Source organism: Poecilia reticulata, chromosome 22 (genome assembly GCF_904066995.2).
Source record: "Poecilia reticulata chromosome 22, P_reticulata-male-v2, whole genome shotgun sequence".
Taxonomy (NCBI): domain Eukaryota; kingdom Metazoa; phylum Chordata; class Actinopteri; order Cyprinodontiformes; family Poeciliidae; genus Poecilia; species Poecilia reticulata.
In genome coordinates this window covers 26,523,778-26,546,913 of record NC_088851.1, presented here as the reverse complement: position 1 = coordinate 26,546,913, position 23,136 = coordinate 26,523,778, and the positions used below count along the sequence as shown (strand labels likewise).

Sequence of the window (23,136 nt, the reverse complement as noted above, 5' to 3'; positions counted from 1 at the left end):
TCCAGCCACATGGTGACATTTTATAGCACAATCAAGTGACTGTTAGTTGTTTATAGTCAGTTGTTAAAAAATGTGATTTTTTTATGTTTCTGCTGGTATTTTTATAATTTATCTTCAGTTCCAAGTGAGTTTTGAAGGCCTCCTTCCCATCACCCTAATCTTTATCTCCCTTCACAGATGGTTTATCACAACTGTGTCAACTCTGCTCCTCAAATAAGGAAGTGACCAGCAGGACTCTGGAAAGCAGACTGTAGCCAATCAGGTGAGTCGGACCAGGCAGACATGTAAAATCTGACTAATTCCTGCTGGTCGTATCAATAGATCACTTTCAGCCTAAACCTGCCAGGGGTATGAATAATTTAGAGTCTTGTCGTAGCAGCAAGAGACCCAGAGGGAGTTGAGACTGTACAGATATTAAACATCCAGCCAGTGAAACGATGTTCCAGTCGTTGTTCTGCTTCCATTATCCGGGTGAATCCATTAGCACATAGCTGAGAATGGCTGCCTGTGGTCAAGTTGTTTAATTATGCAGCAGTTTGATTTTGTTATTCTGAAAGCTTTTCCTGTGTGCAGCTTAGCGAAGATGTTTCTGTAATCCAGTGGTTCCCAAACTCCTTCTCCTGCGCTCACCCATCGATTTCCAAACATTTTCTGGGCCCCCTGTGGATTACAAATGGCTGCCTGGTTGAACGACGTGTGTGAGGGGTGGGGAGGCGAGAGAGAAGTTTCTTAGAGACTCCCTGTCTCTAAGAAGGAGGGGGGGGGGGCGAAATGAATGTAGTAGCTGAACATAGACAACAACATCGGTAACCTACAGGCTACTTGTTAAGCTTAAGGTGCTGTATTGATATTAGCTAGTCGTCTTTGAGCTAACTTTACCTGCATCCAGCAGCTTTACTCAACAGTCGGTTAGTTTGGGGGAAAAACTGTGAAAAGTTCTTTGCATTTTGCTGGTTTGCTGCCATGATTGTAACTCACACCTGCGTAGCTCTGCACAGCAGCAGCAGGTCTCCTTCACTGCCACAGGTGTAAACCCAGCGTCGTAGCGCTCATGTTGCGTTTAAAGGCGGCTCGGAAAAACAGGTTACCACATGTTAACAACGGATTAAACAGTTTTAACTGCTGATAAAAGTGACAGAGGACACAGATATGGGAAGTGTGGAAGCCCCTACTGTATCAAATTGACATAGGAATAACAGAGTTGGCCATTCTAAGGTAAAAACCCAGCGCATACAGCGTTCATGTTTTGTTTTTTGTTTTTTTTCATGAGGACGGCTCCCTGTGCCCCCCCTGCAATGGCACCGCGCCCCACCTAGGGGGCGCGCCCCACAGTTTGGGAACTGAGTCACATAAAGTTAAACTTTTGACCAAGATAACAAAGAATCACACTGGATAAAAATAATCACACCTTTGATTTAATTTATGTTCTCTGTTTTCCTGTAGCACTGACTGCCTTCATTTCTGTTTTCACTCTGGCTACATCATGACTGCATATCAGGCAATGTTTTATAAAAAGTTAAAGGGAGACGGAAGATATTAGGCTGAACTAAGTTACACAAAATATTATCAACAGCCGATATTACATATGAAAACGACAAATTCTCACACAGCATGAGCCGCGCCGCATTTATCTGTCTAATCTGTCAGCTAATAAAATAAAAATAATATTTTACGTCAGTTTGTTCTATTTTGGCTGAGATAAGTACGTAAAAGAACGCTCCTGTTAAATAATCCTGTAAATGTTCAGTTATTCCACTTCTGTTGAGCAACTATTTGAAAATTAAAAATGTAATTAAGCAGTTACATACTTTACCTTCCAGGTTCTTCCAGATGAGAAACGGAAAAGCTCGTTTTATTTTTCCATTCTTGTTTTTGACTCTATTAAAAGTAGAAAATCTCATTTTGAAACACAACAGAGGAGAACATTCAGGTTTACCAGCAGCTTAAAGGTAAACAGAAACATGCATATTAAAACTAAGGTCGATAAACTTTCAGTGACGATGCTCTAAAAGTTATATATGAAAGTTGCCATGGCAACAACCACAAACGGTCCGGCGTCAGAGGCGGGTGAATTTTCCTCAAAGTGATGTAGAAAACACATTAAACTCAGTTTTATAAGTTTACAATTTAAGGGGAAAAAAAGCAAAATGCGGCGGATTAAATAATAACTAAAAACCAACATATGTATTTAAGGTTTTGATCAGTGGAGATAACTTCATGGAATATGCTATAATAAAAAGAATTGGCTAAGGACACGGTGAGCTGATGAGATCATGAACATCTAAATTATTAATGCTTCTGTGATGTTTTGTCAAAATGGGCTGACAGCATTTCTAAATGTGCCTGAGGGAAATAGTAGATCATATCAACAGAAAGGTTTTATCTTTTTAAAAACAGACTCTGGATGCTGGGAAACATTTGATCCACTTGTAAAAATCTTGTTCTAATCTGATCTTCTGCAATAAATATGTAACTAACAGGATAAAGTGCCGTTTAAAGGTTCTGAGCCTCTTTTTGTATATTTTGTCAGAAATGTTTCAGATGATTAAATGCTTTTTGATATCAGAACTGAGCTGAACAGATTCATTCTGATCCACTGATCCGCTCAGATCTGGAGAGTTTTACAAGTCCAGTTCACAGCCCTTTCACAACACCTGCACTGAATTCAAGTCCTGACTTTGATTAGGCCGCTTCAAAGCCATCATTCATTTGCCAGAGTTGTTCATGTTGAGCTGTTTTGTATAAACCTCTTTAAGGATTTTCTGATGAATGTTATTGATTATGAGATATTCAGACTTGTTGATTTGACATCTCAGTAATCTGGCCAGGTTAATGAAAATGTGAATGTTTCATTATTTAATGAGCGGGACAGTTATATTTTCTCAGAAGGGCTGGTGTGTTTTCTGTCCTCCTAAATAAATGAAATCGTTCTATGGAAACAACTTTTTATATTTACTCAAATTATTTTTGTGTGGCAGTAAAATGATAAAAGCAATCAGATGTGACAGAAACAGAAATCTGCACAGGAAAACAGTTTTTACAAACAGACACATTTTCAGTCAATAGTTTGGATTTACGTTCCACAGAAAACCCCACAGAGCTCGAGGTACAGGACCGGGTTGGATCTGCTGCTCAGAAGGTCCGACTGTCTCCTGTGACCCCATCAAGACGTGTTCTTCAAATTTAACCAACGCTTATCCAAGCGTACCGGAGCGGGTGGGATCCATTATTATTCAGAGACACTGATACTGTAAAACCTCAGCACATGCTCTTGGTCAGGAAACAGAAACTTAAATATAAAGTGAAGGACGATCAGCAAACAAAAACTCCCAGTTTAAGAATTTATAGTTGGGAAGAGAAATATATACAGAAAGAAGTTAATTAATTTGTGCCTCCTGAATTTTGCAGTAAAACAAACTAATTCAGTCTGTTGAGGTTTCATTAAAACTTGAAAATCTCTTTTTGCCAATGCTGATGTAAGTTTCACTGCTCTACCTAAGCTGAATTTATGAGGAGCAAAACCAAAATGTTCTTTTGACAGATTAAAGACGGTCTCATGTAAACTGATCTTCCTGTTTACTACGACTACGTTGGAGAATTACGTAATGGAATCTGAAATACGGTAAATGCAGACGAACATGTTTGGACTCGCTTGTTTTTGGTTCCCATCTGATCTTATCTTAGATGAGGCTGTAAAAAACTTGGCTTTGTGAAGATGGAAGAACAGTATTAATTAACGTATTAATGATTGTTCTGACTGAAGAGAGGAGACGGTAAGCTAATGAAACCGATAAATCACTCCGTCCTTCTCCACCGTACAGTCAGGAGGACATGTAACGTAAAAAGTGAGGTCCAGATTGTAAAGATGAGAAACAGGAGGCAGCAGAGAGCTGTGCTACGTGTTGGAACCAATAACGGGTTTAACCTTGGAGGAGCCACAGAGACCACAGGATAAGTAATGCTGGGAAACATTAAAACCTGAGAAGACCACAGAGGTTGACAATCAGGCAAAGAACGACCGTCAGACAGATCCTTATATCTGCCGCTTGATTAACCACCAGTGTCTCTGCAGACGGACATTTTCCTCGCTGGCTTTGTTGTTCAGCCTCATCTGAAGGGAAACAACCTTGATTCCTTTATCCTTAACTAGCAGAATAAATCACTGTAACGCTCTGCTTTCTGGCCCTTCTGAAGGAACTAAAGCTGCCTCAGCAGCAGGAATGCTGAAGAAAAGCTCACATTACTCCGACCCGAAAGGCTCAGCTCTGATCTGGGCCTCCAGAACCTTCAGGTCTTCTGTTGAAAACCAGAGGAGCAAAACTTACAGAGGCGTTGCTCTGCTGACGAACAGCCTTCCTGCTTACAGTTAATGAAAACCTTTAAAATTAGAATATTACAACAGAAAACTACTTTTAAAACGTAATTTTTTTCAAAAGCTCCTTCATCTGAATCCATATCCTAATTTACTGAAATGACTCTCCACACCTATTTGTTGCTTATAATTAATTTCTTTTTTAATTCTTTGACTGTAACTATGTCTTTGTGTTTCTGCCTGTTTACTTAGATTGGTCAGTTTTCCAGTGTTTTTATTTCCAGCCTCCATAAATCTCTTTTCATGCACTTAGCTGTATGAAACGTGTTGTAAATCAGGTATAATTGTTTGGTAATTAATCCATATTAAGTTTATGATTACATACCTGTTATTTACACAAACCTTCTTCTCAGCTTTATCAGTTTATATCACTGAGCTTCACCTTTAACCTCTTGATAATCACAAACCAAATAAATACAAGATCAGAAAAATCTGTATGAAGAGACGGTTTATTGTCTTACAACTTGTTATATATCAAACACATACATGAAGTATGAAAAATTCACTTTAGGCAGAGAAACAGAAATATTGACACTTTTAAAGAGGCGGAGCCTCCTGTTGGTGAGCTGCTGTATTTCACCAGAGAAAATGTTTACAGAAGGATGAAAGTCGAGACAGGATCATTTTACATTCTTCATTCTGCCTTCAGCAAAGAGACATTCAACACATGACAGTAAATACATGACCAGCTGCACGGACCGTTTTTTTCTGTAGCAGTTAATGTCAACCATTTCGTTACTTAAAGGTTATTCCACCAAGCTTTCTCAGTAAAGGGAAGCGCTTCAGTGCCCACAGAGAGAGAGAGAGAGAGAGAGAGAGAGAGAGAGAGCGCCATGACAGGGAATCAAGAGAAATCAAATTTAAGAGAAAAAAGCGATTCTGCAGAGCAACCTGTGCATCCTGTGAGCAGTTCCTGGCTGCAGGAAGCAGTTCCTGGCTGCAGGAAGCAGTTCCTGGCTGCAGGAAGCAGTTCCTGGCTGCAGGAAGCAGTTCCTGGCTGCAGGAAGCAGTTCCTGGCTGCAGGAAGCAGTTCCTGGCTGCAGGAAGCAGTTCCTGGCTGCAGGAAGCAGTTCCTGGCTGCAGGAAGCAGTTCCTGGCTGCTTCCTGCATACCAGAAGAAAATGTTTTGCCGTGAGATGTGCAGCAATATCCACAGAGCATTTCTATATGTCACATGGATGAATTCAATAATACAAGTTAGTCATCCCATAACAAACATCCAAAATACACAAAACAGTTAATAAAACAAACACACATGGAATAGCAACCATCAGAAGCTTCAAACACAGAAATCCTCCATTTTGACTGATTGCTTCCATTGACTTCATTTCAGTCCATTACGTCTATAATTATGAAGCCTGTGTGGTGATGCTGGTTAATCACCAGACAGCTCTGATGGTCTGCATGACTTCTGCAACTGGAGTCGAATCCTGTGGGAAATGAACGCCATGTCCAATCAGAGAGCTGGATGTGAATGGATCCCAGGCTTCATTCCAGCTGATGACACACTAACCTCGTTAGTGTGCGTAGTTCATGCACGTCTTTCATAGTTCGCCTTTCACTCGATATATAACGAGAAATATACAGGAAATGCAGCAAACCTCCATTGTAACATTACAATGCAGTGAAAATTAAATATATACAAGGAATTATAAGACTAATTAGAGAGAAAGAGTTTTTCTAGACTTGGAAAAAACTTCCTCTGTCCAGAACAATAGAGTCAAAAATAAAATATTACAACCATTTAGCTTTCTGCTGTTTTTATTTACAAAATGAATGTGGAAAGTTTTGGGATCCTTCATCTGAGGATCTGTTGGGATCTGTTGGAATCTTTTGGGATCTGTTAGAATATGTTGGGATCTTTTGGGATCTGTTAGGATCTGTTGGAATCTTTTGGGATCTGTTAGGATCTATTGGAATCTTTTGGGATCTGTTGGGATCTATTGGTTTGGGATCTGTTAGGATCTGTTGGAATCTTTTGGGATCTGTTAGGATCTATTGGAATCTGTTGGGATCTGTTGGGATTCCTGAACGGTTTGGTCACTATTGAGCAGCCTCTTATTTGTATGATGGTTTCTGCTCTGACAGCTGATCTGCTGCTCCTCCCTCGGTGCTTTTACACATTTGAAGGTTTTTCTTCTTCATGCTTTTTGTTGCATCTGTTTTTGTTTGCCTGTTGTTTTTTTATTCAATTCATTTCAGTTTATTTACGTTGAACAACTTACAAAAAAAGTAGTCTCGAGGCACTTTTTCAAAAAAAAAGTCCTTTCAGTTCAGTCTCATCCATTCCAGTTGATCTGAGTTCATCTGCCAAACGGCACATTAAGCCGTTTATTCAAATTGGGTTAAAAAGTTTTCTATCTTAGCAGATTGGATCAGGTTTGTATGCAGTACTTGAATTACTCAATTCACAATAAAGAAACCAACAAAAATTCAGAATGACCCACCAAATGTTTACGGTAAAACATTAAAATAGCTTAAATACATACCTGAATAATAAACGTCTCATAGAGGAAGTGAGCTGAATGAGCATTAAGTCAGAACTAGGATGGATGTAATATTGATAGTTTTGTTTTTGAACTTCTTAGAGTCATGGTTGAACTCCGTTTGTGGTTCGACTGCAGAAAAAGTTCCTTAACTTTTTTCCGGAAGTTTTTCCCAACAATGACGTAGAGAATGGGGTTGAGAACGCTGTTGAAGAACGCCAAGTAGGTGAAGATCTGCCCACAGAAGTGCTGGATTTTCTTATACCTACAGTCTGTCAGGATTCCGGCTTTGTGGAGCCAGGTCGGGACTTTCCGCAGATGGTACGGGACCCAACAGATCAGGAACGCCAGCAGGACAACCAGCACCAAAGTGTTGGCCTTGTGATCCTTTTTCTTTGCATTTACTCCTTGGATCGATCTGTTTCTCAGAGCTTTGAGGATGTTCACAGTGCAAAAGAAAATGATGGAAATGGGAATTAAAAACCCTAACACCAAAATCATCCACTCAGTCATCTCTAAATCAGCTTCACTACAATAAGTAATATTATCGTGAGGTTCCAATTTTCTGTTGATGAATTTTGGAACACTAAGAATTAATCCCAGAATCCAAACCACAGCGCAACTAATTTTAGCAAATTTTGGGCGACGCATTTTTTCCTGGGACAGTGGATGGACCACGGCCAAATAGCGATCGATGCTAATCAGAACCAGGAAGTAGATGCTGCAGTAGACGTTCATCAGGATGCTCACGCTGACCATTTTGCACATGGCAAGACCAAAAATCCACTCAAACTTATTCCAAGCGCTGACAGCCCAGAAGGGCAGGAAGGAGACCAGCAGCAGGTCAGCAGCAGCCAGGTTGCTCAGGTAGATCTCAGCCACGGTGCAGGGCTTCTTATGGAGGATGAAGATCATCAGCACAAAGATGTTGAAAACTATTCCCAGAACAGAGATGAACAGGATGTACACTGGGACATAAGTGAAGGACCAGTTGACGGATTCAAGTGGGCAAATAAGATGTGTTTCGTTTCCATCTTCAGCCAGTGAGGTCAAATTATCAGGGAGGCTGCAGAGAAATAAGACAAAATAAAACTAAATATTAATGGTGCGTTCACATCAAGTGCGTTTTTCAGCGTCAGGCTCGTCTGGTTTACATTTAGAGTCTCTGTGGAGGCGCGTCGAGGGCCGTTGTGGCGCAATTTTAACCGTTTGGAGCGTTTGATGTGTCCAAAGCGTCCAACACTTTGAATGTAAACCAGACACGCCTGACGCTCAAAACACGTTTGGTGTGAACGAGTCATTAGAGCAGGCAAGGTGAGTTAAACGTTATATATGAAGCTATTAGAAACTAAAAAACTGATTTTAAATTATTGCCAGCTGGCCTAAACAGTTTAAGTGAGCCCTGAAAAGAGTCTGCAGAGGCTATTAACAGAACTGTTCAGTAATAATAATAATTATGATTATAATTATCATTTACAAGAGAGACCTGACCAAGCCTGGCAGCATAAAGAAACGGAAAAACAAAACATAAACACACTGTTACAACACATAATCACAATAAATTTAAACTTGCAGTAAATTATTTTATGGCTCTTTTTGGACTTTGCACTTTCACCTCAGCATATCCCTCATGTTCTCGTTGAACATTTCCAAACTTATCAGTTGTATTTTTCACCTTCAAACTGAAAAAAACATGTTGAGACAAACTCGGTCTGTAAGTTGATAGAACGAAAAACCTGCTTTTCAGCTTCAAACGCATCAGTCAGCACTCTGCATGCAGTCATAATGCTCATTACTTTGCACAACGGTAAATATTGTTAAGTTGTAGGTGGCAATTACTGAATCCTAGATGTTTAACTAGAAAATTCCTGAAGAAATTTAACTGGGGCATGCCAAAGTGTGCCCGTCAGTTTTTATTCAAGTGTTCTGATGCAAAAAAATGGGCATTAATGCTAAAGAAAACTGCAATGTAGTCAGTAACCTGTGGAGAGTCAGCAGCATGTTCACTGCATGTTCGCTAGGCAGTCACTGCTCTTCCCTATGCATTGCTAATGGCATGCCCCAATTAGGAATACTCAGCAAAGCCTGTGCATACCTGGTGGATAAAAGAGCCATTGTCCAGAAGAAAGCAGCCAACAGCAAGTCCCCTCAAGTCTTCACTGCGTGTCCTCTGTGTGTGTGTGTGTGTGTGAGAGTGTGTGTGGAGTGTGCAGAAGTGGGTAAGCTGGGTTGAGCTGATGTGAGCCGTCTTTAAATATGAGATGACTTGCTTGGTTCCCACCCACTCTTCAGGATGTCCCTCCCCAGTTCTCCTGCTGCTGCAGAGTGATCCAGATCTGCTCCATTAAAACCCAGCTGTCAAAGTCACGACGACGAACAAACCGGCTTTAATCTTTTTACATGGCGAGGGATGACTAGGATGGTTTCTCTCATTTCTACACATTAGAAGTAATTGTGTTTTACCATAAACCCATAAATTATTCAGTGACCAACATTGTTTGGTTCTGAATCGATAATTTATGCAACTTTCTTAAAGCATTAATGAGGGAACATTAATGCTATAACCAGGATTATAGACACAAATATCTAAAAAGAATCTCATGTAATAAAGTTTTAGAGTCTAAGTGTGATGATCTATAGACGTTTGGACTTTAAGTTTCTGGTTTTGATCATTTTTTATTATTTGTTTAGATTCTGGCCTTAATTTGCTTTTCTGTGTTTGAGCCATTTGAGACAGAAACCCTGGACCGTGCAGAGCAAATTTGACTTTTGAAATATATTTTCTTTTTGCGTTGTGTAATGTGGCCCAAAGTAGCATTTCTGGATTCCTGAAGTTTTTATAATTTTGCCTCCATCTTGTCTAAACTCTGCGCTGTGGGGAGTTTTAGTTCAGCTGCTTCCATGTTAGCTCTTTGAGAAAACAATATTTTTCTATTTTACATTTTTTATTCCCGTAGAACAGCAGTAACAAAGTTTTTAGTTTTTCCCTCAGCTGTGCCACATTCCCCCTGATCAGTGAATCTGCTTCTCTTGACTTTTACAGCCCCATCATTTGGACTCCTGATATTTTATTGCTCAGTGCTGCTTTCTCTTTCATTTCCTGATTTTATAGTCAAGCTCCCTGTCCGTTTTTAATAAATTTACGTTTTATTAAACCTTAAACTAATGGAAGGTTTCAGGAATCTGAAAAAATCCAAGATTTACAAAGTGGACTTGTTTTAAAACTCAACGTGTAGAGAGACGTGGTCACTGACTCAAATTTAAATCATTCAGTAGAAAAATAACCCTCATGTATTCAGTTACTCACAGAAGCACACAAAAAGACACAACAGGACTTTATTGCAATAACAATTTTTCTTTTACAGCATATTTGCATAGCATGAATGTGATGATTTATTGTGCAAAGTCAAAAATATATGGAACCTAAATCATTTGATTTGAGGCAGGTGAATCAGTGGCTCCGTTAACTGATGTCAGCACGCTGCAGTCATGTTGAGTCTGTTTGAACCCGGCCCGTCCAGATGCAACCCAATCCGGTTCTGGTTCTGCCGTTTGTTTCCATGGAGATTCCCGTGAGCCTCCAGCTGATGGAGGTTCAGCTCACTTTGACCCGAGTCTTTTCTGCGTACGCATCAGAATCACAGTATTATCCAAACTGCAGCTGCGCAGTGCAGCTGGGTTCGAATCCCAGCTCAGTTGTTCTGCATGGAGTTAGCATGTTCTCCCTCAGCATGCCGGGTTCTCTGCAGGTTCTCCGGCTTCCTCCCAGTCCAGAAACACGACTGCTCGGATTTAACTCGGAGGAATAACTCAGCTCTTGACTCGTTCTCTTTGTGGTTCTAATTATCTGAGAATGTAGAACTCTAATTTATTCCTCAGCCCCATGAATTCAACATTTTGTAATCGTCTAATAGTGCATCAGCATGCTGGCTGCAGTCGGGTCTCTCCCAGATTGCTGTTGGCTAAACCCGGGCTCATCGGGTCACATCGCACCGACTGCCTCCCTGCTCTCTTACTGTAAACAGTCGTTTTTCATCTGAACTGACCTGATGTTCCATCTGAACCTGTTATAGACGTAAAACAGATAAACGAACAGCAGAGAAGTATCTGATTATCCTCTGGGCTCAATAGAACTGTTCTGTTTCCAATTAAGGATGCCTGCTGTACCTGTACAGCCAAACAGCATGATGAGATTATGGGACAAATATGTTTTAAAAAGCATTAAAATGTGAAATGCATTGGTTTCAGAAGTTGTAAATGTGGGATGCAGAGTTTCTGCCCAGCTAAAAATCAAATGGCGAGTCAACATGACGACATGCAGATCAACATAAAGCATACAGCATGTGATCCGGTCCTGATGCTTCAGATTCAGGATCCTGTCAAAGTTCCTTAGAAATCTGCTCAGTTGGTGTTTTATGCTAAAACACCCAAAGCTACAACCAAAACAGATGTTAACTTATTTATCTGAGATCAGAGCTAATCCTGAGTCACACGACTGAACAACCCTACGGCGTTACCATGGAAACAAAAAGACTGACATTCCTGAACAGCACCTCCGTCATGCTAACCTTAACGACCCGTTACTGGACCCGTTACCAAGTGGGTCCAGTAGTTTCCCTCATCTATTGAATATACTGAAAGAAATTAGCTTGGTAGCACTTCAGCGCTAGTGGGAAAGTAAAACTGTGCTGCCTGGAACTGTGTTTAATAAGAGCCGGTTTCCAGACAACCCTGTGCTGATTGTATTAATCACTTTCCATAGAGGAAAGTTTAAAGTTGGCGGAGTCAGCTGGTCATGTCAATCACACTTTTTCCCCTCAGGCTGGCGGTTTAAAAAGAGAACCTGAAAAGTAAGCCGAGCTCTGAGGCAGGAAACGGTCGGGAAGAAATACAAATCATAGAAAGTAATAGAGTAGACTTGCAACAGCAGGGTGGAATTATATATTAGGGCTGAATAGTAGCAGTTCTGCCTTGCAGCAGGAAGGTCCTGGGCTCAAATCCCAACCTGTGGTCTTTGGATGTTTTCTCTGTGCATGCAGCTCAAACACAGAGCCGGTCTGGCCACCAACACAACGTCTGTTCATGAAGCCGCTGCAGTGAAGTTTAAATTCCTCAGAGCTTCAGACGGAGACGGGAACTGTAACCTGAAACTGTTCCTCCATTCTGGGTCAGGCAGCTGCTTCGTCTCTCTGTCCATTTCCTGTCCAAAAGGGCGGGTTTCCAGAAACTGTGTCCCAAATCCAACACAGCTGAATTACACCCTCAGGTTATACAGAATCATGCTAATGACTTGATTAAATGTAAACTAGATGTAGCTCAAGAGGACTCTGACAACCAAGAAACCTGATAGAGAATACTTGATGATGAGATCTGAGATCTTGGCCCCTCTGTGAACCAAGATCTCATAAATCTGACAGACAATCAACATCCGCTAACGCTAAGTTCTACATGAAAGATCAGGACTTTTGAAACTCTGGAGAGATGAACTTTACTCCAATCTGATGGTTGAAAAACCTGAAGATTAAAATCTGTAAATATTTTTACTGTTGAGCTCAGATGTCTATTTATTCAGTAACTTAGCAGCAAAAATTGGTTTTTGAATTGAAAATCTTGCTTATTTCATCAATAAGGCTTTCAATTAAAATGCAATTAATTACAGACCTGTAAATTAAGTGTTGTGCCATCTTGTGAAGAGCAGAGGAGGAAGTCATTAGAGTCCTATTTGATCTTTAGCATTAAAGATGACCACCGGCCGTATTTGCTCTGTTCTGTTGAGAAACGTAGACACCAGCGAGCGCTGATATGTGGTCATGTCTGACCCTCTGCGCTGGTGTCTGGCCCTCCTGCAGATGGCATCAACTTTCCTTCTGAAATACTGACCAGAGAAGACGTAGAGCAGTGGGTTGAGCAGGCTGTTGAGAAAGGCCAGGTACACGGAAACCTGCTCGCCCAGGCTGAGAGTGTGAGACCACAGCTTTCCGTCCAGCACTTCCACATCACACAGCGTGTCGAGGAAGGTGAGGACCTGGAAAGGACCCCAGCACAGTAAAAATAGCAGCGTGACGGCGTAGACCAGCACCGTAGCCTTTGTATCGTTGAAGTCGTGAAATGCGAGGTTTTCCGTCCTCCGAGCCAAAGCCTTGATTATATTCCAGCTGCTGAAAACAATGACAAGGAGAGGAAGCGCGAAGCCTAAGGTGTTCATCATAATCTGATGGGCAAGCTTCCAAGAACTCCCATGGGTGTAATCTAGAATGCAGGAAGTGGTATTGTACTCCTCAATAAACTTGACCTTTCTGTGAACTATGGTTGGCAGACTGAGAAGCAGCCCAAACATCCACACAACGAAACAGGAAATCTTGGCATAAAACGTCCGTCTCAGCCAACGCGCCTTCATGGTTTTCACCAGCGCCAGGTAGCGGTCGATGCTAATCATGACCAGCGTGTAGATGCTGGTGTAGAAATTGATGACAATATTAGAGTTGACCAGTTTGCACAGAGCGTCTCCGTACGACCAGTTGAACTGGTTCAGGATGTACATGGCCCAGAACGGCAGGCCACACAGCAGCAGGAAGTCGGCCAGCGCCAGGTTGCTCAGGTAGATCTCCGCCACGGTCAGGCGGTCCTTGTGGGCTGCGAACACGGCCAGGACGAAGCCGTTGAGGAGAAGCCCCAGCAGCGACAGGATGAAGATGTAGGGAGGGATGACGGTGTGGATCGTCTGCCAGTCTGTGGGGTCTGGAGCGTCCGACGGGCCGAACGGGACAAACAAGCTGCTGTTCTCAGACCAGGAGGCCGTAGATACAGGCAGAAGAGACTCCATGAGCTGGAGACAAAGAAAACCAGTGAAAAGGTGTAGATGGTTCTGGTGGACGTAGAATTTTATTGTTAGGTTTTGTGGTAATATAGTGATACTGATAAAGATCATGATTTTTTAAAAATGACCTGTTTTCAGGTAATAAGTCTGACTGCAGCATTCACACCACCATAAACACAAATACTTTAAAACATTCCCAATGTTTCCATTACTTTAAAAGTGAGACATCACTAAACCGCACACAGTAACTACATTTAATCATAATTTGGAATTTACTGATATTTATTGACGTTTTTGTGGAACGTCAGTAAATATCTTGTTTATTGATATCTTGTTTATTATAATAAGATCTTTATAATATCTTTATTATTTTCTTGTGGAAGAAAAAAGCTAAAATATTACCAATCATCCTGTTTGACTGGAAAACTTACTGGACACCTGATGGTATCTCACTGTAAAGTCGACACATCGCAGACGATCATCTGCTATTTAAACAAACTGACTCAATGCTCTGATCGACAATTCCGATCATCTGGAATAATTTTATGATTTAAATGACTTTTTTAGTGCTTTGAGATTATTTTTCCATCATACTTCCTTCCTTCCTTCCATCCTTTGCTTCAGACAAACCAACCTGTGGGGCTTGTTGAACAGCTGAATCATGTAAAGTTTCAGTAGATTTTAATCTCCATGTTTGTGACGGCGAGTCATCAAATCCCAATCGATCAGCTTTCAGTCTGATATTCGCTGCCGCGCTCTAACGTTTTCCTTCCTCCTCGCCGTTTGATCCTGGTTCAGCCTGTGGATAAAACAAACCGACCTCAGTTACTGTCATCATGACCTCTGAGGGAAAAAAGTTGTGATTTGTTAATTGATTCAAAATGTTTGATCAACCATAAGAATATTTAAATAATGTTGGATTTTCTCCTGAATAAACAATAAACCCAGATAAAGGATTTCTACATATCTCTACATTTTACATTCATTTACAAATGGATAAAATGGACACATGAAAATTAAGAAAATGCATATATCTCTGTTTGAAGACAGCAGTTAAAATAAATGTCATTTTGTTAAAGTATAAAGTAGTTGTGGTAATAATAATCAGACACTGAGGGAAAAATAGTTTTAAGGTCATAGCTTTAACCCAAACTTCATGAAAGTGACTAATAATCCTCCAGATCATTTCCACGTCTTCAGCGCCGTAACGACTCATCGATTGAAGGGATTATGTGTACCGCCTGTTTCTGTTTCACCCAGAACAAAGCAAAACCAACCGGTGAAGTTCTTACCTTCAGCTGGAGGAGAACGCTCCTCATTTGGTCAAGGCAGCAGCCTCTGCAGCAGGTCTGAGCTGTGCACACCGAGCTTCACCTCCAGCACGCAGCAGCGGAGGAGCGGATCTGCTGCGAGGAGCTTTGTATACAGCTGAGTTCTTCCACACCCTTAGCCAAGGACTTTAATTTATCACCTTGTTTGGGAAACAGTCAAAGTTCTGCTGACCTCATGTAGGAAGTTAGTTTAAGCTGCAGAGTGCAAAATGTGCTGGAGACGTTCAGAAACACAAGTGATTCCTCCTGTTTTAAACCATTAAATACGTTTTAGGACCAAAGATAAAATGAACATGAACTGGAATCGGTTTTACAAACTTACAGATCTTTAATCCGTTCAGTGATTCATAAGCTACCATCAGCAGTTTAAAGTCTCTTCTCTCAGTGAAGAACTGTAGAACCAGGTGGCGTAGAACCAGGTGGCGTAGAACCGGGTGGCGTAGAACCAGGTGGCGTAGAACCAGGTGGCGTAGAACCAGGTGGCGTAGAACCAGGTGGCGTAGAACCAGGTGGCGTAGAACCGGGTAGCGTAGAACCAGGTGGTGTAGAACCAGGTGGCGTAGAACCAGGTGATGGTGTAGAACCAGGTGATGGTGTAGAACCAGGTGGTGTAGAACCAGGTGGTGGTGTAGAACCAGGTGCCGTAGAACCGGGTGGCATAGAACCAGGTGGCGTAGAACCAGGTGGTGTAGAACCGGGTGGTGTAGAACCGGGTGGCGTAGAACCGGGTGGCGTAGAACCGGGTGGCGTAGAACCGGGTGGCGTAGAACCGGGTGGCGTAGAACCAGGTGGCGTAGAACCAGGTGGCGTAGAACCGGGTGGCGTAGAACCGGGTGGCGTAGAACCGGGTGGCGTAGAACCAGGTGGCGTAGAACCAGGTGGCGTAGAACCAGGTGGCGTAGAACCAGGTGGCGTAGAACCGGGTGGCGTAGAACCGGGTGGCGTAGAACCGGGTAGCGTAGAACCAGGTGGTGTAGAACCAGGTGATGGTGTAGAACCAGGTGATGGTGTAGAACCAGGTGGTGTAGAACCAGGTGATGGTGTAGAACCAGGTGCCGTAGAACCGGGTGGCGTAGAACCAGGTGGCGTAGAACCGGGTGGCGTAGAACCGGGTGGCGTAGAACCGGGTAGCGTAGAACCAGGTGGTGTAGAACCAGGTGATGGTGTAGAACCAGGTGGCGTAGAACCAGGTGATGGTGTAGAACCAGGTGATGGTGTAGAACCAGGTGGTGTAGAACCAGGTGATGGTGTAGAACCAGGTGCCGTAGAACCGGGTGGCGTAGAACCAGGTGGCGTAGAACCAGGTGGCGTAGAACCAGGTGGTGTAGAACCAGGTGATGTAGAACCGGGTGGTGTAGAACCGGGTGGTGTAGAACCGGGTGGCGTAAAACCGGGTGGCGTAGAACCGGGTGGCGTAGAACCGGGTGGCGTAGAACCGGGTGGCGTAGAACCAGGTGGCGTAGAACCAGGTGGCGTAGAACCGGGTGGCGTAGAACCAGGTGGTGTAGAACCAGGTGGTGTAGAACCAGGTGGCGTAGAACCAGGTGGCGTAGAACCGGGTGGCGTAGAACCAGGTGGCGTAGAACCAGGTGGCGTAGAACCGGGTAGCGTAGAACCAGGTGGCGTAGAACCAGGTGGTGTAGAACCAGGTGGTGTAGAACCAGGTGGCGTAGAACCGGGTGGCGTAGAACCAGGTGGTGTAGAACCAGGTGATGTAGAACCGGGTGGTGTAGAACCGGGTGGCGTAGAACCAGGTGATGTAGAACCAGGTGGTGTAGAACCAGGTGATGTAGAACCAGGTGGTGTAGAACCAGGTGGTGTAGAACCAGGTGGCGTAGAACCGGGTGGCGTAGAACCGGGTGGCGTAGAACCGGGTGGTGTAGAACCAGGTGATGTAGAACCAGGCGGTATAGAACTGGGTGGCGTAGAACCGGGTGGTGTAGAAACTGCGAGGTTTTCCTGGTGGAAACCTGACAGGAGAAAATCACGTCTCACGTTTCCTCCTGGCCTGTTGAAGAGAACCGGTTATTATTTCCCGTTTGGAGCAAGCAGTCAGTTTCCCCGTGTGAGTCATCGTCATCCATCAGGGTTTTATTTAATGTCCTGTCAACTTCTGAATAATTTACTGCAGCTTCATTTCATCTGAACCTAGTTCCATGGAATTTGATTTTTATTTTCCTACAGATGATAAACTCCCACTTTACCATTTCATACCTGGATACCTGCTACTTCCATTTCTTAGCTGGAAACCTGACCTTTGACCTTTTGCTCCTCAACCTGTCTGTAACCTCGTGAGACTTTGAAGTTCGTTGTCTACATGGAAAACTTGTTTCTGTCAAAACTTCAACTTCCTGGTTGATGTTGGTTCTTTTTCCACATAATGTTGTTTCCTTGTGATGCTGCCGCAGTGCAGTAAATCCCCCACAGCATGATGATGCCACTCCCATACTGAAGAGTTGCTGTTTTCCGGCTTCTTTAAAACGTAGCGGTCATTATGACTGAAGGCTGTTTAGGTTCATCAGAGTGCAGGATGAACGTTTAGCGTGTTTCAGTGCAGGAGTGACTCACTGTGGAAACATCAGTTCCACCCAACAACAACAAAAAGAAGAAGAAGAAGAAGAAGACAAGGTCGTCTTTCTTCAGGAGGAATCCGCGGGTGTTGCCTGTGATTAGAGGTTTTTTTTACAGTTTCACATCTGTTCAGTCAGGATCCTTTGAGTTTTCTTCACTCCTGTGGAAATGCTCCTGCTTTCTCTTTTGAACCGTCCTGAGTTCTGCTGCTGTTTTTATCCAACCTGATGTTTAAATAATCACTGATCACAATCGTTTTTTATGCCCACATTCCATCTAATGTCTGATGGTTCCCCACGTCCCAGTTTTTAATAATCCATTGGACAGTTATCAACCCACTTTTAATACTTTCTGCACGATGCCAAGGATCTGATGTCATTTCCACGACCACAGGACGTGATTTTCCATCTGGCTGTTAAAGAAATGAGCATCTCCTCGTTGCTTTCTGCCAGCTGGAGGTCAGCTCTCCTCCGATAGGAAACTCCTACTGGCTCAGCTAGACTCAGGCGGCGTTTTTGGGCTGTCGGTGCAGTAGGATGGTTTCAAGTGTAAATGTGAAATGTATGTTTTTAATTCAAATGAAAGGACGAAGAAGAATAATCTGAAATATGTTTTGTCCTTTTATGATCAGACGGAACCAGACTGGAGTCTTTATTAAACAATAATCTCATCAAAACTTTTCACCTTCTGATTACCCCAAATAAAGGGCTCAAACTTATTTAGATTTATAATATATTAGCTTCTGTTAGGGTGAATAATCTTATAATACATTAATAACACCAGCTTACACAAACATTTTCATGTTGTTTTGATTTTGCTGGAGTTACTTTTATCTGGAGGCTATCCTCATGTTTTCCTCCTAGCTTGCAGCAGCCGGTTTCAACACACGAGGTCAGCCAAGCTACCAAAGCAGAGGAAACACGCTGGATTCTCCCAAAGCAGCAGAAAATGAGGAGATGGAGCCCCAGACTCGTCTCTCTGCCATTTCTCAGTCATGCAAATTGACACAAGTAAAAATGTCTGACATTTTCAGCGATGTCGTCTCTCGTCAGGTTTCAAATAAAAACATGAGTCTTTGCTTCTGCTCTGCGTCTGTCATCACCTTCAAACGTGTAGTGTCTTGACTTTACTAACGAGCTGTTTTCAGAAAGAACACCACGGAACCACTTTCCTGTTTTTAATTGATCCAAAACATCGTAGCAGAGATAATAAACCAAAAGGCTTCTGGGTGAAAGGAAACGCTGCTGCCATCCGTCACCTGCAGACAGAAATCTGACCAGGCCGTTTCCTGACACCTTTCTGTTTTATTATCAAACCGTAGAAAAACCTTCTGCACTGCTGTTCTTGTATCTATAAAATGTTTGCAGCATTTTATTAGTTCTAAACGATAAACAGAGGTGAGTAGTTCTGTGTTTAATTTGGTGTTTAAAGGGTCAAACTGCTCTGACCCGCTTCTCCTACACAAACACTGGAACCATTTCCTCCGTCTTCTGCTGATTCCCACAATCACACAGGAAGAATAAGTCGTTTGTTAGAGCCGAGCTACGCAGCTGAGCGGCTGCCGTTTTACCACATCTGATTCATGTGTGGTGGAAACTCCAGCAAGAACAACAAGCAAGCCGGGCGTTCGCCCCGTCACAATAATGCTCAGGAACAGAAAATGAAAAAGAAAAACTGAAGAAACATCTAAACAGAGTTTAGAACTCTGTTCTAAACTCTGTTGATTTTAGTCAACAGAGTTTACCAAAATCTGAGCCGATACAACATAACCCCGCCGCTGCTCCGCCGCGCCAGGCCATTGCGCCACCTGCCGTCTTCCTCTGGTTTCACACAAAGAGTGAAACTTCTAAAGCAGCTGAAGGTTAAATGCCTCTTTTGCTTTAATGCAAAAGAGGCATATCTCTTCACACGTTTGAATTATACGTGTGAAGAGATAAATGCTGAGGGGATAATGATGGTTTATCTATCAAAACACATAAAACACAGCTGCTGCTAACAAGGGTAACCATAGCAACAGATAAAAAAGACAGACTGTGAGCCATATAGAAACTACATCCAGAAACAATGTTACTATGATGTTAACAAGAAACTATAAATATTATGTCTATTTTTCAAGATACATAAAATATTACATAATAAACAGAAAATAAAACATCTTCCAGTTTTATGGTAAGTTGACGTAAAGCTGGACAGAAGCAGAGAACTAAAACTAAGCACTCATAGAGTTTATGTTTTCACAACAAAAAACCATCATGCAAAGATATTAGTGTCTAGTTACCCAGAAGGCTTTGTGAGGTTTGTGTTCAGGCTGAACAGCAGGTGGCAGTAGTATGCAGCATGCTCTCTCCTGTTCTTACTTTTCAGTCTGAAGATCAAATATCTTTATTATCTTGAATATTGAGTCTTTGGTGTGTTCCTGAGGTCTGGAGGTCAAACTGGATGAGTTTCTCTTTCTGCAGCTGAAAACCTGAACATTTAGTTATAATCTGTGCTCTCTTGTGGGCAGGTGGTCGGTCTGCTGCCTTGCAGGAAGAAGGTTCTGGGTTTGAATCCCAGTTTGGGATCTTTCTGCATGCAGTTAGCATGTTCTCCCTGCGCATGTGGCTCTGCAGGGCGCTTCTCCACACAGCCAGAAATATTCATGTTATGGTAACAGCTCTCCCTAAGTCCCCATTAGGAATGTGTGTGTGTGTGTGTGTGTGTGTGTGTGTGTGTGTGTGTGTGTGTGTGTGTGTGTGTGTGTGTGTGTGTGTGTGTAGTATCCACTCTTTGGGCCCATTCAGGACAAGAACTCAGATTTAATCCAACACTTTGCCTTCGCTCCATATGCAACCAATCCACTTTTCTTCTAATGTCTCTAAAAGGGCCATGAAAACTTTAAACTCCTGTAAAATATATTGTTTTGTAAATGAAAGCTTCATAATTATTTAGTTATTCTAAGTTGTTAAAAACAGAACTTATTGAAATCAGGCAGAGATAAATGTTATTTTGGCTTAAGAGAGAGAAACCCAGACGATGATGTGCTCGTTTAATTCCTCGCCACATAAACATGACCTGCACAATGATTTGCTCAGGATTTTACTTTCATTGTAGCTTCTTCACTTCTTTTGTTCTGCAGATCAGAAGAAGCGGATTCTGTGTTCCTGCATTTTGCTTCAGGTCCTCTAGAGTTCAGATTGTCTTCAGATGTGGTTCCACGTCGTCCGTTTCCAGCTCGCTGGGTTTCATCCAAACCAGAGGTGATGACATCAGTTTTGTTTCTGCTGCAGTTTTATCACTACAATCTCTTCTGCTGAGAAATCCAGTGACTCCAGTTATGGCTAACAGTGACCTGATGAGGAGCATTTTTGTTTCTGAGGTTTATTTCATCTCTGACAAATGTTCACTGTCGATGGGACTCAATTAGCATTTTAAAGCAGTTGGTTGCGTGGTCTGTAATTAATTAATCACATTTTAACCGACGAATCTATAAAATAAGCATTTTCAATTAAAAAAAAACATTTTTGCTGCTAAATTACTGAATAAATAAACAGATAAGCTCAACAACAAAGATATTTATAGTTTTAATCTTCAGGTTCTTCAACCAGGCTGCACAGTGGCGCAGTTGGTAGAGCTGTTGCCTTGCAGCAAGAAGGTTCTGGGTTCGATTCCCGGCCTGGGGTCTTTCTGCATGGAGTCTCCATGTTCTCCCTGTGCATGGTGGGTTTTCTCCAGGTACTCCGGTTTCCTCCCACAGTCCAAAAACATGACTGTCAGGTTAATTGGTCTCTCTAAATTGCCCCTAGGTGTGAGTGTGTGTGTGCATGGTTGTGTGTCTCTGTGTGTCTCTGTGTTGCCCTGCGACAGACTGGCGACCTGTCCAGGGTGACCCCGCCTCTCGCCCGAAACGTTGGCTGGAGATAGGCACCAGCACCTCCTGACCCCACTGAGGGAAAAAGGGTGCAATAAAATGGATGGATGGGTTCTTCAACCAGCAGACTGGAGCTGTTTGTCTTTCCAGAGTTTCAGAAATGTGGACTGTAGTCACCGACATTAGCATTAGCTGCTACATGTTAGCTTTGAGATGCTACTTCAGGCTTGAATAGCTTTGCCGATAGGCTAACTGTTCTTAGTCTTTCCGCTCTGAAACCGATCTGATCAGTTTAGCTGCTGAAGTGCAGATTTCCACTACAAGCTGAGACTTTTATCAAGCAATTTGAACAAGTTGAAGCAAATTCAGGTTCTTGTGTCAGATGTTGATGACATCACAAGAGGCAGAAGAACATGGCTGACCAGGAGTCACTGGAAAATATCCATGTGGATGAGTCATTTCTGAGACATTCTGAAGGATTACAGTTTTTTATGTTCATCTTTCCATGTTTCAGTCAGAGTTTGTCTAGAATGACTCCCCCACCGTTATGGATGCTACGGGGATTAGTAATCTGATGCAAGCAGTGATGAAGATCATGATGACCTTCAGAGGTTTAGCTAAAACTAATCAGTTTGTGGATGATGCAGCAGGAAGCTCCAGACCAGAGCAGAATGGGTTCCAGAACAGAACCCATTCTGCTCTGGAACCCATTAACAGAATGGGAATACTTCCCTGGTTCTTCCTGTAAAGATCATCAGTGCTATTATCTTCATGATATGTTGTCTGAAAACGAGTCTGATGATGAAATGATCCAGATCTGCCTTTCCAAATGGTCTGAAATCATTCCCACACATCTCTCCAATGTTTCACTGCATTAGAAGCAGAACTTTAATTATTGTGAATGACGTCAGAATGAAACATTTTTAGAATTTCTTTGTTTTTACTGTTGAGGAGAGAAGATGAGTGAAACATCTGATACTGATGTCTGAATGAGGATTGGCTCAGTTTGGTGTGATTGTTTTCCTGCTGCTGGATGGTAGCAAACTCCTTCCAGGTCTGTGTGAAATATGCATCAACAGGCTTTAGTGGAACACAGACATGTCCAGTCTGCATTAAGACCCATGGCAGTGGTAGAGGATTCTGGGAAACAGTCTGGGTTTCCTGTATGTAGCTTCATATTGTGAAAGCGAACATAAAGAAGCTCATTTCTTCCTTTCCTGATGAGTTTGCTTCCTTTTTGTGTCGTTCACTTTGGCCCTTCAGGTTCTGAGGACTTTTCAAGAATGTATCAAACATTTATGTGTTTCAGCTAAATCTGCATTTGGGTTTCAGCTGTTGGATACGTTTTATTTATCCTGGAGTTTCCAGCTGTTTAATTTACTCTGCCATCACAATACTCAGTCATGCCATGTTTATAAAAGCTGGATAACATTTTTTCTACATATTCTTACTGAATCAACACCAGGTGCGTCAGAGTCTCAGACCTCAGCTTGTGAAATGTTGGAATGTTTTCTGGAGTGAAGCTGCTTTTTGGCTCCTCTGCAGACATTTGAGTCACCAGGTGATGAATCAGGATCAAATAATGTTTGAATCAACACTTGGAATCACAAGAATTGATGGGTCTAAAACAACTTTTCTAGTCTGTATTTTCCCCCAGAGCGGAAGTGTTTTACTTTGCCATAGAGCCTCACTTCCTGTTTCATCAAATT

At 42.4% G+C, this 23,136-nt stretch overlaps 2 protein-coding genes and 1 long non-coding RNA gene across 5 annotated transcripts in view; 1 reads left to right on the top strand and 2 right to left on the bottom strand.

The window, feature by feature from the left end:
- LOC108165910 (uncharacterized) overlaps positions 1-23,136 on the top strand; it is a 52,704-nt gene that overhangs the window by 13,569 nt on the left and 15,999 nt on the right. For all 3 annotated transcript variants that reach the window (XR_014085781.1, XR_014085780.1, XR_014085782.1), the window contains exons 3-4: positions 178-262; positions 20,696-20,816. This is a non-coding gene — a long non-coding RNA (uncharacterized LOC108165910). The remainder of the gene's footprint in view (positions 1-177; positions 263-20,695; positions 20,817-23,136) is intronic.
- On the bottom strand, positions 4,806-9,095 carry LOC108165645 (B2 bradykinin receptor-like). Its single transcript, XM_017303031.2, has 2 exons — positions 8,954-9,095; positions 4,806-7,924 (listed from the first exon to the last, which is right to left on the bottom strand). Exons 1-2 carry the CDS (start codon positions 8,971-8,973, stop codon positions 6,916-6,918), a joined length of 1,029 nt encoding a protein of 342 aa, XP_017158520.2. The 5' UTR covers positions 8,974-9,095; the 3' UTR covers positions 4,806-6,915.
- On the bottom strand, positions 10,179-15,377 carry bdkrb1 (bradykinin receptor B1). Its single transcript, XM_017303029.2, has 3 exons — positions 14,968-15,377; positions 14,310-14,474; positions 10,179-13,684 (listed from the first exon to the last, which is right to left on the bottom strand). The coding sequence occupies exon 3, from the start codon at positions 13,679-13,681 to the stop codon at positions 12,569-12,571; it is 1,113 nt and encodes a 370-aa protein (XP_017158518.1). The 5' UTR covers positions 13,682-13,684; positions 14,310-14,474; positions 14,968-15,377; the 3' UTR covers positions 10,179-12,568.

Excerpts from the sequence above, each read along its gene's own strand:
- bdkrb1 (XM_017303029.2), bottom strand. The coding sequence starts at position 13,681 with ATGGAGTCTCTTCTGCCTGTATCTACGGCCTCCTGGTCTGAGAACAGC.
- LOC108165645 (XM_017303031.2), bottom strand. The coding sequence starts at position 8,973 with ATGGCTCTTTTATCCACCAG. Across the intron at positions 7,925-8,953 it reads ATGGCTCTTTTATCCACCAG|CCTCCCTGATAATTTGACCT; the intron begins GTATGCACAGGC and ends ATTTCTCTGCAG.